General features: G+C 48.1%; 1 protein-coding gene across 11 annotated transcripts in view; it reads right to left on the bottom strand.

The window, feature by feature from the left end:
- Positions 1–9,365: 9,365 nt before the first annotated feature.
- The window catches only part of ABLIM1 (actin binding LIM protein 1), a 179,601-nt gene continuing 169,167 nt past the window's right edge, over positions 9,366–19,799 (bottom strand). For all 11 annotated transcript variants that reach the window (XM_069979728.1, XM_069979722.1, XM_069979729.1 and 8 more), the window contains 8 exons: positions 18,374–18,462; positions 17,651–17,747; positions 16,538–16,602; positions 15,824–15,884; positions 15,685–15,722; positions 13,992–14,066; positions 13,565–13,645; positions 9,366–11,690 (listed from right to left, as the gene is read on the bottom strand). In XM_069979728.1, coding sequence (XP_069835829.1) covers positions 11,577–11,690; positions 13,565–13,645; positions 13,992–14,066; positions 15,685–15,722; positions 15,824–15,884; positions 16,538–16,602; positions 17,651–17,747; positions 18,374–18,462 — 620 coding nt within the window. In that variant the 3' untranslated portion in view covers positions 9,366–11,576. The remainder of the gene's footprint in view (positions 11,691–13,564; positions 13,646–13,991; positions 14,067–15,684; positions 15,723–15,823; positions 15,885–16,537; positions 16,603–17,650; positions 17,748–18,373; positions 18,463–19,799) is intronic.

The raw sequence follows: 19,799 nt of genomic DNA, 5'->3' as shown, positions 1-19,799 counted from the left end.
CTGTAAACAATCTGCCAGTAGAATTGTTGGATCTTCACACAAATTACCATTTTATGAATCATTTTACGGCTGTTCTACGGTTCCAAGAAAAATGGATGAAGAGTAAACACGGCCTCAGGGTTATTACATTCACTGTGATTCTTGGTTTCTTTATGGAGTCAGACATTAACCTGAGGGCATAAAACCTGCGATGGTGCAGCCAGAGAGCGCCCATATATACCCAGCACTCCCAGTATATAACCTACAGGTCACCGTGTGATCAGACCAAGAGCAACAACAAGAACATAAAAATAAAAACATAAAAAGAAAGAGAGTAAAACACAATAACTACAGCGGTCTGATCCCGGATCATCCCAGCCGGTACTTAAGTATCGGCCGGGTGATCTTTCCGGCTGCGGAGCTCTGATGCGGGTGCATCAGCATGCGCCCGCATCAGAGCTTCCCATAGCACACAGTGAAGCGAGTGGCCGGAGCCGCTCGCTTCACTGTGTGCACTGACAGGTCTTTCTGCGGCCGGAATTCACGGAATTCCGGCCACAGAAAACTGATATGTCAGTTTTTTCCGGAGCCGCATGGGATCCCGGCCGCAGCGTATACGATGTGTGTACGCTCCGGCCGGGATCCCATTGAAAATAAGGCTATGTTTCACCCCTCAAAACGACGGCCGTAGTTCTGCGGCGAGAACAATGGCCGTAGTTTTACGTAGTGTGAACAAAGCCTAGTCTGAACTGTAGTATTTTATTGCTATTGTGTTGTACTGTAGTATTTTATTGCTATTGTGTAAGTGCTTACTATAGTACGTACAATCCTGCCACGTCCTGTTACTATTTTCCAGTAAGCAGACAATGGACACTTACACTTTTCTAAGCTTTATTGTATATATAGATAGATTTTGTTGAGATTGTACTACACTTCCTGGGATTGTCCCGGGAGTTTCTATTTCTCTATTGTTTCTTAAAAAAAAACAACTTACTAAATACAGATTTATGGAAAAAAAAAGTGGAGGCAAATAGGGATCTGGTAGTGGCCCCTATAGTCTACAGGAAACCTGCGGCCATTAAGAGAGATGGCGGCTATAAAATTAAAGCGAATGGACCATCAGGTTTATCCGCACCAGTGCGGGGATGCTGGTGGTACAGTCCTTTCCACCCAGTTCCTGCTCTCAGCACCGTTCTTTGCCGTTCACCACCCCGGCTCGGATCACCGGGGGTGGGCCCGCTGCCCCCCAGTGTGACAATGTAGTGTCCCAGCACAGGTGTGCCACTCTTTGCAGGTTCCCACAGTGGGATATAATCAAAGTTTATTCTGTGTTTTCCCCACTAGGGGTCACTACTGCATTTTCTGTATACCTTGTGGCACACAGCAGAAGGAATGCACTGGGTTAATTGTTTATCTCATGTTGTTCTTGTGTCCAAGCACAGGTGCAGGTCTGTTTCCCTCCTTTTTCTACCTATCCTCTTTTGTTTGCACTACACAGCCCCACCAATCACAAGGAGGTTTATTTGCCCCTATAAAGGGAGGTTAGTTCTTGGTGGCAGGGTCTGTGGTCTTTTGTCAGGAGTTGGAGCGAGAGAAACACAGAGAGAGAGTGTTCTAAGTCAGTAACCACTGCTAGCATGCAGTGCTAGACCCCTCAGGAAGAAGAAGGATCCATGTCAGGGATATTCTCTACAAGATACTGGGCAGTATACCTGAGTTTGGTACTGACCCCAGTAGGACAAAGCTGCAGATTACGCCTGCGTATCCTGCTGTAAAGCACTGCTCCACCCAGCGCAGGGACCTGGAATCTCGTATTACCCTAAAAGGACGAGTATCCCGACACTGTAGGGCATTGGGCTGTCAGATACGTGAGTAAAAGTATCTCCTTCTGTTCATCACTACGCTATCCTGGCAGAGTACACAGCTACATTGGACAGGGCCCTCTAGATGCTCCTCTACTCTCACTTCTGTTGTTCCACCTACTTCTACCTCTTGCCTGCACTTGCAATTACTGAAGCTTTATTTTTTCTATTGCACTGAAGATCTTCAGTAAATGGACGTTATTCTGGTTTAGCTACTGGACTCTGCCTATTATTTTGCACCTACACACCAGGTTACACTTGGGTTATCCAAACCTGCGGAAGCAGTGCCTGTCTGACCACGGGTGGGTACCAACACCACTCCAGGCTACCATGACAAGTGGCCAAGTGCCCCCTCACCTAGCAGCCACAACACCGCCACAGCTACTACAGCCAACGGCAACTCCTACTGCTTCACCACAACAATATTCACTTCTCTTCTGTGATGCAAAAGAATGACGCCGAGCCCGGGAACCCGATGTTTTTAAAAAAAAAGGACTGCGCCTGTGGATCCCTGCATCAGTGCTGATCAGCTAATGTAAAAGATTAAAAAGTGATGTACCTAATGGTAGATTTGCTTTAAGGGTATGGACACAAGCACTTAAAGGGGGCCCTCTGCTGCCACCAATGGCTGTGTGAGAAACTGCAGGATGGTAGAAAATCCTCAAATCCTGACACATATCACTAGTGCTGAATAAGAGCCAAATAGGCCAGTTGGCCATGTACTTTATAATTCACATCCCATAGACCATGTCAGATATAAGAGGCCGTTGCACAGTTACAGCTGGAATCTACCAGTTGCTATCGGCAACTGTCACTTCCACTTTTCAGGATTCCTGATAAATCTCGGCCTATGAATATTCATCTACATGGATCTGCCATAACATTAAGAACACCCGCCTGATGCAGTGTGTGCCCCCCCCCCCCCCCAGTGCCACCGAGGCGGCTCATCCTGCAATACATGACACTACATAGAGAGAACGCTGCTAGGAAAAATCCTGTAGTTCCTCAGGCCAAAGCTGCCTCACTCCTTAAAGGGTTAAGACCTAGTTAATTCTGCAGATTATTAATGTGAGCGATATTGTACAAGACGCAGGAGGAGGAATCACATCCAGAACTTTCCTTTGAAGTCTCCTAATGAATGTGTATGAGGAAATATATAGAACATAACGAGGGAGATCAAATATAGATGAGACGTCACTGGCATAGACAATGTCTACGGGGAAAAGTCACATGAGGTAGTCACAGCCCCACCCCCTGTATATCCTGTGTATAGAGAGGTAGTCACCGCCCCGCCCCTGTATATCCTGTGTATAGAGAGGTAGTCACAGCCCCGCCCCTGTATATCCCGTGTATAGAGAGGTAGTCACAGCCCCGCCCCCTGTATATCCCGTGTATAGAGAGGTAGTCACAGCCCCGCCCCCTGTATATCCTGTGTATAGAGAGGTAGTCACAGCCCCGCCCCCTGTATATCATGTGTATAGAGAGGTAGTCACAGCCCCGCCCCCTGTATATACTGTGTATAGAGCGGTAGTCACAGCCCTGTCTCCTGTATATCCTGTGTATAGAGAGGTAGTCACTGCCCCGCCCCTGTATATCATGTGTATAGAGAGGTAGTCACAGCCCCGCCCCCTGTATATCCTGTGTATAGAGAGGTAGTCACAGCCCCGCCCCCTGTATATCATGTGTATAGAGAGGTAGTCACAGCCCCGTCTCCTGTATATCCTGTGTATAGAGAGGTAGTCACAGCCCCGCCCCCTGTATATCCTGTGTATAGAGAGGTAGTCACAGCCCCGTCTCCTGTATATCCTGTGTATAGAGAGGTAGTCCCAGCCCCGCCCCCTGTATATCATGTGTATAGAGAGGTAGTCACAGCCCCGCCCCCTGTATATCCTGTGTATAGAGAGGTAGTCACAGCCCCGTCTCCTGTATATCCTGTGTATAGAGTGGTAGTCACAGCCCCCCCCCCTGTATATCCTGTGTATAGAGAGGTAGTCACAGCCCCGCCCCCTGTATATCCTGTGTATAGAGAGGTAGTCACAGCCCCGCCCCCTGTATATCATGTGTATACAGAGGTAGTCACAGCCCCGTCCCCTGTATATCATGTGTATAGAGGTAGTCACAGCCGCGATCCCTGTATATCATGTGTATAGAGAGGTAGTCACAGCCCCGCCCCCTGTATATCCTGTGTATAGAGAGGTAGTCACAGCCCCACCCCCTGTTTATCATGTGTATAGAGAGGTAGTCACAGCCCCGTCCCCTGTATATACTGTGTATAGAAAGATAGTCACAGCCCTGCCCCCTGTATATCATGTGTATAGAGAGGTAGTCCCAGCCCCGCCCCCTGTATATACTGTGTATAGAGGTAGTGACAGCCCCGCCCCCTGTATATACTGTGTATAGAGAGGAAGTCACAGCCCCGCTCCCTGTATATCATGTGTATAGACAGGTAGTCACAGCCCCGCCCCCTGTATATCATGTGTATAGAGAGGTAGTCACAGCCCTGCCCCCTGTATATACTGTGTATAGAGGCAGTGACAGCCCTGCCCCCTGTATATACTGTGTATAGAGGCAGTGACAGCCCTGCCCCCTGGATGACATATAACAGTAATATGACAACACTGTGATGCTTATTAGATTTATCATTAATATTTCAGAGCTTTATTTTTGCAGAGCCGACACTCTCAGCTTTGGTCCTTGATGTCGGATCCCCACAGATCATACATACATCTTATCCTGGAGATCCCCTTTAACCCTTCATTCCCTGTGTTGTTGGTGGTCTCTGGGATTCACCTTCAGACTGTTTAGCTCTCTGGATGTTACGGTTTCGGCTCCATCACATTCTTGTCCTGTTGCTCACAGCCTGAACCTCCTTTCGTCATCCGTCACTGGTGAATAGTGGAATTGTCTGGGCTCCCACGTCCCGGCCCCCATAGAAGACTTCATTCATAAACATGAAACATTTCCCTTTGGCCCAATTCGCTCTCATTGTTAGAGAACTTCATGCAGCTGATCACAGGACGGAGCCTAGACGCCTGAACGAATGATGTCCGACTGTCATACAGGACCATAGAGTATGACCGACCACTATACAGGACCATAGAGTATAACCGACCACTATACAAGACCATAGAGTATGACCGACCACCATACAGGACCATAGACTATGACCGACCATCATACAGGACCATAGTGCATGGCCGACTGTCACACAGGACCATAGAGTATGACCAACCATCATACAGGACCATAGAGCATGGCCGACCACCATACAGAACCATAGAGCATGACCGACCCTCATACAGGACCATAGACTATGACCGACCACCATACAGAACCATAGAGCATGACCGACCCTCATACAGGACCATAGACTATGACCGACCACCATACAGGACCATAAAGTATGGACGACCATCATACAGGACCATAGAGTATGACTGACTGCCATACAGGACCATAGACCATGACCGACCACCATACAGGACCATAGAGTATGGCCAACCATCAGGGCCGGCGTTAGGGGGAGCAAACAGGGCAATTGCCCGGGCCCCCATCCCCCAGGGGCCCCCTGCCACGGTTACATTATGTGTCAGGGGCAGGACCGCACAGACAGCGTTCTGCAGCCTCTGGCAGTGATCCCTGGCTACAGCTAATAGCTGCTATCTGGGGTCACACAGAGGCTGCAGGATGCTGGGCTCCCGGAGTGTGCTCCCCCTCTTCCTGCATCATGTGACCTCCCTCCGTGAGAGTGCTAATGTACCAGCAGTCGGGACGATGGAGGAGAGGGCTGCAGTGAGAGGAGCGGAGCCTGCTGCTGCTGCCATGGACAGGGACCACTACACCCAGCAAGCTGCTAGAGGGAGTAAGTATACTGTACATGTAGTGTGTATGAATGTATAATGCATGACTGTAGTTTGTTATGTGTCATGTGTATAGTGTGTGGACTGGATGGTTTAGATCAGTATAATAGTTTTTATGGATGTGTGTGTGTGTGTGTGTGTGTATATACTGTGAATATATATATATATATATATATATATATATATATATATATACACAGTGTGTGTATAGGAGCTGCAGCCATTCTCTGGCCTTATCAGTCCTATGTAATTGCTGCAGGTGATCGGTGATTGGCTGCAGCTCCTATGTATAGTGTATGATGAGGTCACTAAGGTAATACGGTGTATTTTATTGAGAAAAAAATAGGGTGATATTCAGTCCTTAGGTGATGGTCGCTCTATATGGCAGTAATATTGGTCTGTATACTGTGTATATGGAGTCAATATGCTGTGGTCACTCTTTGGCAGTAATATTGGTCTGTATATAGTGTATATAGTATAATTATGCAGTGGTCAGTCTATGGCGGTAATATTGGTCTGTATATAGGGTGTATATATAGAATCATTACCACCATAGAGTGACTGCCACATAATAACTCTATATATACACTATATACAGACCAACATTAGTGTCGGTCCTGACATGTGCGTCGGTCCTGGCCTGTTGCTTCGGTCCTAGCCTGTAGTGGCGGTCCTGGCCTGTTGCGTCGGTCCTGGCCTGTTGCGTCGGTCCTGGCCTGTAGTGGTGGTCCTGGCCTGTTGCGTCGGTCTTGGCCTGTAGTGGCGGTCCTGGCCTGTTGCGTCAGTCCTGGCCTGTTGCGTCGGTCCTGGCCTGTAGTGGTGGTCCTGGCCTGTTGCGTCGGTCTTGGCCTGTAGTGGCGGTCCTGGCCTGTTGCGTCAGTCCTGGCCTGTTGCGTCGGTCCTGGCCTGTAGCGTTGGTCCTGGCCTGTAGTCCTGGCATGTTGCGTCGGTCCTGGGCTTTAGTGGCGGTCCTGGCCTGTAGTGGCAGTCCTGGCCTGTAGCGGTGGTCCTGGCCTGTAGTGGCGGTCCTGGCATGTTGCGTCCGTCCTGGCATGTTGCGTCGGTCCTGGCCTTTAGTGGCGGTCCTGGCCTGTAGTGGCGGTCCTGGCCTGTAGTGGCGGTCCTGCCCTGTTGCATCGGTCCTGGCCTGTTGCGTCGGTCCTGGCCTGTAGCAGCAGTCCTGGCCTGTAGTGGCGGTCCTGGCCTGTAGCAGCAGTCCTGGCCTGTAGTGGCGGTCCTGGCCTGTAGCAGCAGTCCTGGCCTGTTGCGTCGGTCCTGGCCTGTAGTGGCGGTCCTGGCCTGTAGCAGCAGTCCTGGCCTGTTGCGTCGGTCCTGCCCTGTTGCATCGGTCCTGGCCTGTTGCGTCGGTCCTGGCCTATAGCAGCAGTCCTGGCCTGTAGTGACGGTCCTGGCCTGTAGCAGCAGTCCTGGCCTGTAGTGGCGGTCCTGGCCTGTAGCAGCAGTCCTGGCCTGTTGCGTCGGTCCTGGCCTGTAGCAGCAGTCCTGGCCTGTTGTGTCGGTCCTGGCCTGTAGTGGCGGTCCTGGCCTGTTGCTTCGGTCCTGGCCTGTAGTGGCGGTCCTGGCCTGTTGCGTCGGTGTATATACGCTTGTGCATAGAATAGTGTCTATGGCACGGGCAGAGGGGCGGGTCCGGGTACGAGCTACGGAATCCGTCAGAAATTCTCTGCTCGGGTTCCGTAGTGTGAATCTACCCTAACCACCATCACCACAGATTCCTTATAGTTCCCACCTGCAGAGTGTAGACAGAAATGTTTAGCCACTTTAGATGAGGAGAGCTGGCCTGGGGGAGAAGGGAGGCAATTATGTTTCTCTAACCCTGTTCAGCCCCTTTAAGCATTTGGAGGGGAGCTAAGTTTGAAGGACAATTGGTCACAGCCCCCCTATGTACCCCCGCTATGTTTCTCTGCTATCTGGTCACAGCCCCCCTATGTACCCCAGCTATGTTTCTCTGCTATCTGGTCACAGCCCCCCTATGTACCCCCGCTATGTTTCTCTGCTATCTGGTCACAGCCCCCCTATGTACCCCAGCTATGTTTCTCTGCTATCTGGTCACAATTGGTCACAGCCCCCCTATGTACCCCAGCTATGTTTCTCTGCTATCTGGTCACAATTGGTCACAGCCCCCCTATGTACCCCCGCTATGTTTCTCTGCTATCTGGTCACAGCCCCCCTATGTACCCCAGCTATGTTTCTCTGCTATCTGGTCACAGCCCCCCTATGTACCCCCGCTATGTTTCTCTGCTATCTGGTCACAGCCCCTCTATGTACCCCAGCTATGTTTCTCTGCTATCTGGTCACAGCCCCCCTATGTACCCCAGCTATGTTTCTTTAGGGGGTAGGTAGCAGGTGCTTCTGACCCCTGACTGCACAGCCGGCACCTACGGGGGAAGTGCAGGGATTAAAGGATACATAGAGCACAATGTAACACCCTATTATTGTTCCATCATGTTTCATAGCGAGGAACTCACCGCAGACACATCAAAGTGGGAATCACGGCCTCGGATCCTTCATCCCACGTGAGAAACAGGTCCTAAAAACAAAGATTATTGGAAACATCTTTCCTGGGTGTTTGTTTTGGCTACGGACGAGCAGAAGTTATAATCTCCGGCCTGGATCTGGGAGGGTCGGGACGTACATGGATATTATTACAACCTGTGCAGGATTTTATCCGACAAGACTGAGGTCACCCGGCGGGACAGACCAGAAACTGATGAAACCGGGAGCAAGAAGGAAGGGAGGCCGCCGAATGGTCACAATCACAAGCCGTAACCAGCACAGGACTCAACGAGATTACAGATGTGTGTATTACTATGTAATGTCAGAAGAAGCCCAGGTTATACCAGCTTTACATATATAATTATATACAGGAGATCCCCAGGTTATACCAGCTGTACATATATAATTATATACAGGAGATCCCCAGGTTATAACAGCTTTACATATATAATTATATATACAGGAGATCCCCAGGTTATAACAGCTTTACATATATAATTATATACAGGAGATCCCCAGGTTATACCAGCTGTACATATATAATTATATACAGGAGATACCCAGGTTATAACAGCTTTACATATATAATTATATACAGGAGATCCCCAGGTTATACCAGCTGTACATATATAATTATATACAGGAGATCCCCAGGTTATATCAGCTGTACATATATAACTATATACAGTATATACCCAGGTTATACCAGCTGTACATATATAATTATATACAGGAGATACCCAGGTTATACCAGCTGTACATATATAATTATATACAGGAGATCCCCAGGTTATACCAACTGTACATATATAATTATATACAGGAGATACCCAGGTTATACCAGCTGTACATATATAATTATATACAGGAGATACCTAGGTTATACCAGCTGTACATATATAATTATATACAGGAGATACCCAGGTTATACCAACTGTACATATATAATTATATACAGGAGATCCCCAGGTTATACCAGCTGTATATATATAATTATATACAGGAGATACCCAGGTTATACCAGCTGTACATATATAATTATATACAGTATATACCCAGGTTATACCAGCTGTACATATATAATTATATACAGGAGATACCCAGTATCCTCCATATGACTATATATAGGGACAGACATTGTCCAGCATTTTTCTGTAATATTTGCTTTATTGGAGGTTGTACAGATATACATGAGGGTCTCAATACTGACGGATCAGCCCTACAGGAAAGCACCTCTGCAGGATAGGGGTGCTCCTGCAATATTGGGGTGGTGGGGTCACACATACATGTTCATACTTTCATCCAATATACTTGATAAGTGATAGAAATATCCTAAATGGTTACTGATCAGAGAGAAGCAGCGTCGTGTAGATCTCTGCAGGTCACCTCCCCGTCTGATCTCAGCCTCCCCGATTGTCGATGCATCTGGGGGTGTGGGGGGTGGGGGGGAGACGCGGGCACTGAGAAGGAAAAGTGTAAAGCGAAAACCCACAGCGCACGAGCGGCTCTCCAACCAGAAGCTACAAGAGAATCCACCCAACATCACCAAGGCAGAAGCAGGAAGCCAAGCGCTGCCCAAACCCTACCAGCAGGGGTCACCCTTCCATATGAAAGCTACCCTTCACATTGGCTGTTCTACATGAGAACATTTATACACACTAGCCAATAGGATCAATACAATGTCCCTGGAGAACTGATCCAATGTACCCGGAGAAATGATCCAACGTCCCCGGAGAACTGATCCAATGTACCCGGAGAACTGATCCAACAACCCCGGAGAACTGATCCAATGTCCCCGGAGAACTGATCCAACATCCCCGGAGAATTGATCCAACGTCCCCGGAGAACTGATCCAACGTCCCCGGAGAACTGATCCAACGTCCCCGGAGAACTGATCCAACGTCCCCGGAGAACTGATCCAACTTCCCCGGAGAACTGATCCAACTTCCCCGGAGAATTGATCCAACATCCCCGGAGAACTGATCCAACTTCCCCAGAGAATTGATCCAACATCCCCGGAGAATTGATCCAATGTCCCTGGAGAACTGATCCAACATCCCCGGAGAATTGATCAATGTCCCCGGAGAACTGATCCAACGTCCCCGGAGAATAGATCCAATGTCCCCGGAGAACTGATCCAACGTCCCCGGAGAACTGATCCAACATCCCCGGAGAATTGATCCAACATCCCTGGAGAATTGATCTAATGTTTTACGAGAATTGATCCAATGTCTCCGGAGAATTGAACCAATGTCCGCAGAGAATTGATCCAATGCCCTCCGAGAATTGATACAATGTCCCCAGAGAATTGATCCAATGTCCCTGGAGAATTGATCCAATGTCCCCGGAGAATTGATACATCATCTCCGGAGAATTGATACATTATCTTCGGAGAATTGATCCAATGTCCCTAGAGAATTTATCCAATGTCCCCGGAGAACTGATCCATCATCCCTGGAGAATTGATACAATGTCCCCGGAGAACTAATACAATGTCCCTGGAGAATTGATACAATGTCCCTGGAGAATTGATACAATGTCCCTGGAGAATTGATACAATGTCCCTGGAGAATTGATACAATGTCCCTGGAGAATTGATACAAATGTCCCTGGAGAATTGATACAATGTCCTCAGAGAATTAATACAATGTTAGCAAGTATGGAAACAATGTTGCCATAATTCCAGTCATATCTATATGGGAGCCCCATCAGTTACGGCAGGCCTGTGGGGAGGGGGGGGGGGCTGTGGGGCGGGGGGCATCGTGTCCTAAGGGAAGTAGCGAGACGCCAAAACAAAGAGAAAGAAAAGCAAAGATTAATAAATAGACAATATAGCACAGGCCTGATATAAAGCCTAGTGGGAGTGCACAATTCCTATATAGGTGAGTGAGGTGATCGTTTCCCGTCCGTGGTGACTCCGCCCCTTGCGCTGCATTACATAAATAGGGGACTGGCAGGAATTTAGCTACAACCCAGTTCCGGGACAGTCCAAACCGTTCTAGGGAATGTGGTTATAACATGGTGCCCGCTCCTGGCACGAGAACCAGTCAAAGCAAAATCATAGGAGCCCGGTGGTTCAGCGCGGGCGCCATCATTGTATTCTCTTACACAAACACACAACACATTAATCACACATGCGGCTCGCACACCCTCCTATATCGGGATCCGCTGGGCAGACAGAGGCCGAGCTTGCCAGGCAGTTGCATTTAGCTCGCTGTTCATAGTCCAATGGCACACCAAAGAGAGAAAGTGGCACAGCTTCCACACCCCCCGCCCAAGATCCTGTTCACTAGCACCGCCCCGCCACAAGGGGGCGCAGTATTGGATAGCTTCCTAGAACGTCAGTGACTGCAGCAGCTCAGAAAAGCCGGGCCTTCTTCTTCAGCTCATTGCGTTTCCAAAGAGGCAACTTGTCAAATTCTTGTATTGTCATTTTAAAAATGTCTTGAAAAACTTCAGGTGCCAAGTGGCGCTGGGGAGAGAGGGGAGGAGCCACATTAGTCACATGACACAGAAACACATTAAATCTAAAGCTGACACTCTCATACAAAACAAAGGACCAAGATCTGTAGATCCCTGAGCACATTGTGCTGTTCGGTGCTGTGTATCCGCGCACTGGGGCGGCTTATCTGGGTATTCTACTTACTCAGTATTGGACATGATATGGCACTGGGTAAGGGGACTCTGTATGGCACTGGGTAAGGGGACTCTGTATGGCACTGGGTAAGGGGACTCTGTATGGCACTGGGTAAGGGGACTCTGTATGGAACTATGCACATAAGCACTGTATGGTACTATGCACACGGACACTGTATGGCACTATGCACATGGACACTGTATGGCACTATGCACATAGACACTGTATGATACTATGCACACGGACACTGTATGGCCCAATATACATATACACACTATATGGCATTATATACATTGACTCCGTACGGCACTACATACATTGATCCCTGTGCGGCACTATGCACATGGACACTGTATGGCACTATGCACGTGGACACTATATGACACGATGTGCATGCACACTGTATGACACTATTCACATGGACACTATATGGCACTATGCGCATGCACACTGTATGACACTATGCACATGAATCATGTATAGTAGTATGTACATGGACACTTGATGGCACTACATACATTGACTCCTGTGCGGCACTATGCACACGCACACTGTATGGCACTATGCACATGGTATACTTGGTATTATGTACAGTATTATATACTTAGACACTGTTTGGCACTGTGCACATGGACACTGTATGGCATAAAGTATAGGGATCCTGTACGGCAGTACTGTATGCCACTATTCACATGGATGCTGTATGATACTGTGTATACAGAAGGAAACATGACATGTCTCCTAATTGGTCAGGAAAGTGTTAAGCGTGGCTTGTGATTCAGTGCACACCGAGCACAGCGCAGCAGATTCGGGGTCACACCCCAGGATTTCTGTCTCCTCTTGGACCCACGCTGTTATAATTGAGCAATATTGGGCAATGAAGCTGCATACTGCAAGTCCAAGACTCCACAATGACCTGATGATGATGATTTCCAGATGATTAAGATCATCCTGTGGCTGCAGCTTCCTCGATTCCTGGAAGATGTCCCCCCAATAACTTCTGGGTTCTCATCATAATAGTAATTCAATATGGCCATATAGTCGGCAGGAATCTACTAAAATAGTGGTCGACATCCTATGGTTCCCCAGTAGTCACAAAACTACAATGCCCGACATACCCAGACAGCTGTACAGGCATACTGGATGTTGGAGACAACTACTTCCATCATGCCAAGATGGTTGCAGATGGTAGTTCCACAATGACAACTCCCAGTGTACTCAGGCAGCCACCTTCTTCCAGGAATACTTGGAGTTGTAGTTTTGCTATAGCTGGAAAGCCACTGGATGGAGATCGCTGTCTCAAGCAAAACTGGACAGCCAATGACTGCCGGGCATGCTGGGGGACGTCGTTTTCCAGCAGCTGGAAAGCCACCTTCACACTCATGTCATGCAACTCGATCATGTTTCCCTATTGATGCTTCAGGATGGCACCAGTCTCCCCCATACAGTCACGGTCCTGTCTTAGGTTATGTTCACACAACATACTATTTTTTTAAATAACAGCCACTAAAACAATGGCTGTTCTTTTCATATTGCAAAAAAATGCAACGGCCGTTGTTTATTACATTGTGTGAAAACAACGGCTGTTGTTGTATTGATTTCGATGCATTTCATTGCAGTATGAAAGTACGTTGTGTGAACATAGCCTTGGCCTGGAGGGTGTCAGGTAAGAATAAGGCCATGCGTTATGCCGCCTTTGTGTCTCTTACCTCCAGTCTAGTCCTATCCACGTCTCTCAGCATCTTATTGCGGCCTCGGTTGGTCACCATCAGCATTTCATATGGATAGATCTAGGAGGGTCCAAGCAGAAGGATGAGTGTGAGAAGTAGGGATGGGGCAGAAGACCCTCCTGTATGGTCAGAAGTAGGGATTAAGCTCAGCTCTGGGGTGTAGCATTATGAATGCAAATTATGTCTTCATTATAACACACAAGGGGGGGGGGGCAGATGCCTGAGATTTAATCACATTATATCACATTCCGCTGGGTCACCCCCAAAGTGAACATTTCAGAGCTAGGACAGGAGAGCAGGAACCCCACATTGGCCATTACTCAAAGACCCCAAGCAAAGAGGTTGTGCGCCCCCCAGCGTAGACCCACCACGAGGCAGCGCCATCACCTGGTACATGCACACTTGCCTTAGGCTCCAACATGTTAGGCATTGAGACGCCCCTATCCATTCTCATGACGGGAACATGGCCATCTGGTAGTGACTATGTGGAAAAACATTTAGAGAAGCACTAGTTACACAGAAAGCAGGGAGGGAGCCTACACACCAGATCCAGGACGCGTTAGACATGCAGCTAAGGAGGGGGAGCCCCAAAGGTCTAGGCACACAGGGAGAGGGGGGGGTTAGGCGGCAGGGAGAAGACGTTATGCTTGGATATTACTAACCAGGCCTACAGAACTACACGGGGGCCACAATCTCCCTATACCAAGGGCATTTTGGAGCATCTTTCATCCATTGCTCCCAATACTGCCACCTAATAGTGAAGACGGAGAACTGCAACAAGCCGTCGCCCTTCCTTATCTGCTTTATTGTTTTACCTTTGGTCCAGGTGAGTAATAGGAACAATAAAGCTGAAATGTTCTCACTTTCCAGATCTGTTCTCTGCAGCCGTAGAGGAACCTGGATCAGTGCACGGAACACGATAACACCTAGTGCGGTATTCAGCTCTGCACTGTGCACTGATCCATATATATCAGGGGTGCACAACCTGCCGCCCCCCAGCTGCTGCAAAACTCCCATCACGCCTGGAAGGCCTTGGCTACAGCTGAAGGGCGGCAGGTTGAATGATGTGAGAGACGTGCCCATATTAAAGGGGTACGGGGTACTCCAGCAAAAATCTGTTTCTTTCAAATCAACTGGTTTCAATCTTGGTTTAAATCGTTATTGCAGGGTATTATGAGGCTGGGACCCCTGACAATAAACTGCAATCTTCTGGGGGACCTGGCAGCAAATGCTTGATGCCTCTGCAGCGCCACTGCAGGTGAAGCTGAGTATTACACAGTTGTCATGGTGACCATTGGTCGCCTGTGTAGTGTATGGACAGGCCAGGTCCTCCAGACGCTCTTTGTGGTCACTCTATGGGTGACAACTTCTGTCATGGTGCTCTGGTGGTCAAACTAATTTCATGACTAGATAGAATATTGGACAACACGGACGATTCCAGAGCTTCTATCTACCGGGGATGTCAGGACGTGGGGGAGGAAATGTTACTGCATTCTGTATCATGATCTGCACTAACACAGAGATGGTTGTGTTACCAACAACATATATTATACAAAGAACACACAACACAATACAACACTGCACCAACATATGCACAATACAGCTACACATACAATACAAATCTACACACACTAGAGCAGATCACACACAGACACTACAGCAAGACATCACACACGCTACAGCAACACATCACACACACACACTACAGAAACACACACACTACAGCAACACATCACACACACTACAGAAACACACACACTACAGCAACACATCACTCACACTACAGCAACAGACACACACAAAGCAGAAACACAACACACACAATAGCAGCACAATACAGCAACTGATCACACACAGCACAGCAACACATCACACACACTACGGCAACACATCACACACACAATACAGCAACACATCACACACACTACAGCAGATCACACACACTACAAATGATCACAACACACACACACACACACTACAGTAGATAACACACACTACAAACGACCACACACACACCTACAGAAGATCACACACTACAGCAACAGATCACACACACACAACACAGCAAAACATCACAACCGCAAAGCACAAAGACTTACAGCGAAGGGGGCGGCCACACTGACACCTACCTGATAATCTGTAAGGAAAGAAATACACAGGTTAGAGGAGGAGGCAGGACTCATCATCACTTTACAGTATAGTTGTTAATATGTGTGATAGCGAGAAGGCGTCGCTCACCTCTAATTCCTCCACTGATGTCTCCATAACTATCGTACTGGGCAAAATCTGTGGACACCGGCTGTAAGGGAGAATCCAGAGTCACGTTATGTATTCCGGAGTATTGGAAGTTCAGCCTTTTATGACTATGGCAAAAGCTTTGTCTACAATTTAAAGGGATGCTCCACCTCAAAGGCCTGACTCCTCCCAAAATCTCAACCATAAATAGATGTTTTGGATAAATGGATGGACAGAATTTCCCTTTAAGTTAAGGATCTGGGGCAGCCGGAGAGACGCGGCCCCCCCTCGGGGGAGGGGGGGTGACATTTCCAGATTCTCCTCATGAGAAGAATCAATAAGATGAATATTTTATCATCGTTGATATAAGACGCAGCTGCTAATTAGTCTCTGAAATTATGGGAAATTATTTTACAATAAAATTACAGAACATAGAATCCTATATAACTGTGCCCCCTAGTGGCCAAATAATCATTAAAAATTATTCTAATAATGAAACATATTTTAACCCAGCGATGGGGAACCTTCGGCCCTCATGCTTCTTTAGCTTTGACTCTCCAGGCATGATGGGAATTGTATTTTACAACAGCTGGAGGCCCGAAGGTTCCCCATCCCAGTTTTAACAGATTCTCATATCTGCCTTAACATGTGCTGATCTCCAGTAGATTGTAAGCTCTTGTGGTTAAGCCAGCTATGCAAATAACTTATTAGCTGTACCCGATGGAGGCCGTTCCTTCCGTACCCTGGGAGTGAGGAAGTCTTGGATGCATCGGAGCGAAGAGCTGAAAAGAACATCAACCAGATGTCAAGACATGTGCAATAGTATGCGTCATATACTTCATACTACTGACAGTGTACCCTGTGCCTCACACCCCTGCTATACATTACTGCTCGAGGTAGAGGCTATATACTAATACCTTAGCTAAGGGCCTTTAACATGGAGAGATTATGCTAGAAGAGCTCCTGTGTAAAGGTGACAGTGATCAGCTGAGGAGCGGAAAACACCCGATCCTTATCTGATCACAACTTTTGTGCTGCTACCTGTGTAAATAGGAGATATGTGGCTTATAGCAAAGGGAAACTGGCAGCACAGATAAGCATATATCCGTGCTGTCAGTTTCCAGCTCACACACCAGTGTATACATAGAGGCTGCTGTGTGATCTGGCATCCTACACTCCTGTCCAGCACCGGCTGTGGTGTATCTTCAGGCCCCACCTGCTCCAAAATGATTGAGAGCAGGTGGGGTGGCCTAAAGAACAGCAAGACAGGAGTGTGAGATGCCGGGTCATACAGCAGTGCATACATAGAGGCTGCTGTGTGATCCGGCATCCTTCAGAATGATTGAAAGCCGGAGAAGGTGGGGCGGCCTGAAGAACAGCAGGGCAGGAAGGTGGGATGCTGGGTCACACAGCAGTGCATTAGGTATGTATGCACTGCTTGGGATCTGTATACTGTCAGCACAGATATATGCCTATATGAGCTACAAGGATTATTCTCGTGGCCCAGCTGCTCGAGTCATTGTGCCTTGCGCCAATTTAGCTGATCGTTTGCGTCCTTGCACAACCCTTATGTAAAAGGACTCTTAGACCAGTGATCACCAAGGTGTGGCTCTCCAGCCTGAAGCTAACAGGGCATGCTGGGTGTTGTAGTTTTGCAACAGCTGGAGGGCCACATGCTGCAGATCACTGCCTTAGACCACTGCTTGAGAAGGTCTATGCTTCAGACCTTCTGTAATCTATCTATGACAGGTGCCATATACAGAGGACTGAGGCACTGTATACTTCATACCTCCCCTGTGCCCTAAGTACAATAATCACTGTATTCCTTACAGGACAGGATGGAAGAGTCGTATCTGCTGGCGGAGTGCGGCCTCTCTCGACTCTCCTTCTCTTCTTTCAGTATTAGCTGCCCAAGACCTGAGTTCAGCTAAAGGAGAAAACACAAGAAACATGACATTGTGTAACCATGTAGGAGTAAAGCATCTACCTGTGTCCCTATGACAACACTTCCTGCTCCTGCAGCTCTGTTATCATAGGTTTTTTTTTTAGCACTGTAGGGTGCTCAGTAGCTTCCTACTTTGAAACCTAGGTCCCTATGATAACACTAGGCACAAGGACAGAAAGTGTTGTAGAGGCACATGCTCTGCTGCCACCTCTGTCCGTGTCAGGAACTGTCCAGAGTAGGAGAGGTTTTCTATGTGGATTTGCTGCTGCTCTGGACAGTTCCTGACATGGACAGAGGTGGCAGCAGGCTGGATTAGTGCTCGGAGGGGTAGTGGCCATGTCCCCAGTGCTCCTAATGGCTTACCCGGCACAACTAACAGCACAGAAATGGCGCCCAGGATCAAAGTAAGAGACATACCTTCATCCTCAGCGCCCCGTGCCCACTAGGGAGCCATCAACAGATTAGTCCAACCTGCTGATAGTTCCCCTTTAATAACATCTGTGAAAGTAAAGTTTGGTGGAGCAATAGTTGTCTATAAAATTCCTCTGTGCCCCTTTACTGGTACACTGTAACAGACTGCAGATGTGTGACCGCTCATTGGTCCTCACCTTCATTAACTGTTCTTCCTGAAGTTGTCGCCGCCTCTGCAGTTCCTCATCTTCCTCTTCCCGACCGCTGGATCTTCTTCTTGTGTCCCCTGATTCCCGGAAACACAATGATAAACACTTCAGGACCAGATCCTGAGGAATTATCCTGTCCATCACTACAGTCATACTCATACAGGATAATCTGCCCCTTAAAGGGGAGCTCCACCCAGAATACAAAGGTGTCTCCAGTTTAAGCCAGTTGAGAATTAGAACACAACCAAATGACTCTCCCATCTGTGTTGTGTCCCTTCTATGGGGTTCAGGTTAGAGACACATTTGGGTAGAGTTATCCTTTAACACACGGGAGGATGTCACACAGGGCTCAGTGATTGGATGATGTCACTGATCACACTGATTACAGGGCTCAGTGATCCTGGGATGTGAGTGATCACACTGATTACAGGGCTCAGTGATCCTGGGATGTGACTGATCACACTGATTACAGGGCTCAGTGATCCTGGGATGAGACTGATCACACTGATTACAGGGCTTAGTGATTGGATGATGTGACTGATCACACAGATTACAGGGCTCAGTGATTGGATGATGTGACTGATCACACTGATTACAGGGCTCAGTGATCCTGGGATGTGAGTGATCACACTGATTACAGGGCTCAGTGATCCTGGGATGTGAGTGATCACATTGATTACAGGGCTCAGTGATCCTGGGATGTGACTGATCACACTGATTACAGGGCTCAGTGATTGGAGGATGTCACTGATCACACTGATTACAGGGCTCAGTGATCCTGGGATGAGACTGATCACACTGATTACAGGGCTCAGTGATTGGATGATGTGACTGATCACACAGATTACAGGGCTCAGTGATTGGATGATGTGACTGATCACACTGATTACAGGGCTCAGTGATTGGAGGATGTGACTGATCACACTGATTACAGGGCTCAGTGATTGGAGGATGTGACTGATCACACTGATTACAGGGCTCAGTGATTGGAGGATGTCACTGATCACACTGATTACAGGGCTCAGTGATCCTGGGATGAGACTGATCACACTGATTACAGGGCTCAGTGATTGGAGGATGTGACTGATCACACTGATTACAGGGCTCAGTGATTGGAGGATGTCACTGATTACAGGGCTCAGAGATTGGAGGATGTGACTGATCACACAGATTACAGGGCTCAGTGATTGGATGATGTGACTGATCACACAGATTACAGGGCTCAGTGATTGGAGGATATGACTGATCACACAGATTACAGGGCTCAGTGATCCTGGGATGTGACTGATCACACTGATTACAGGGCTCAGTGATTGGAGGATGTGACTGATCACACTGATTACAGGGCTCAGTGATTGGAGGATGTAACTGATCACACTGATTTCAGGGCTCAGTGATTGGAAGATGTGACTGA

Source organism: Dendropsophus ebraccatus, chromosome 8, assembly GCF_027789765.1.
Source record: "Dendropsophus ebraccatus isolate aDenEbr1 chromosome 8, aDenEbr1.pat, whole genome shotgun sequence".
In the NCBI taxonomy this organism is placed as follows: domain Eukaryota; kingdom Metazoa; phylum Chordata; class Amphibia; order Anura; family Hylidae; genus Dendropsophus; species Dendropsophus ebraccatus.
The sequence above is the reverse complement of the archived record's forward strand: the minus strand, read 5'-3'. Positions and strand labels throughout refer to the sequence as shown.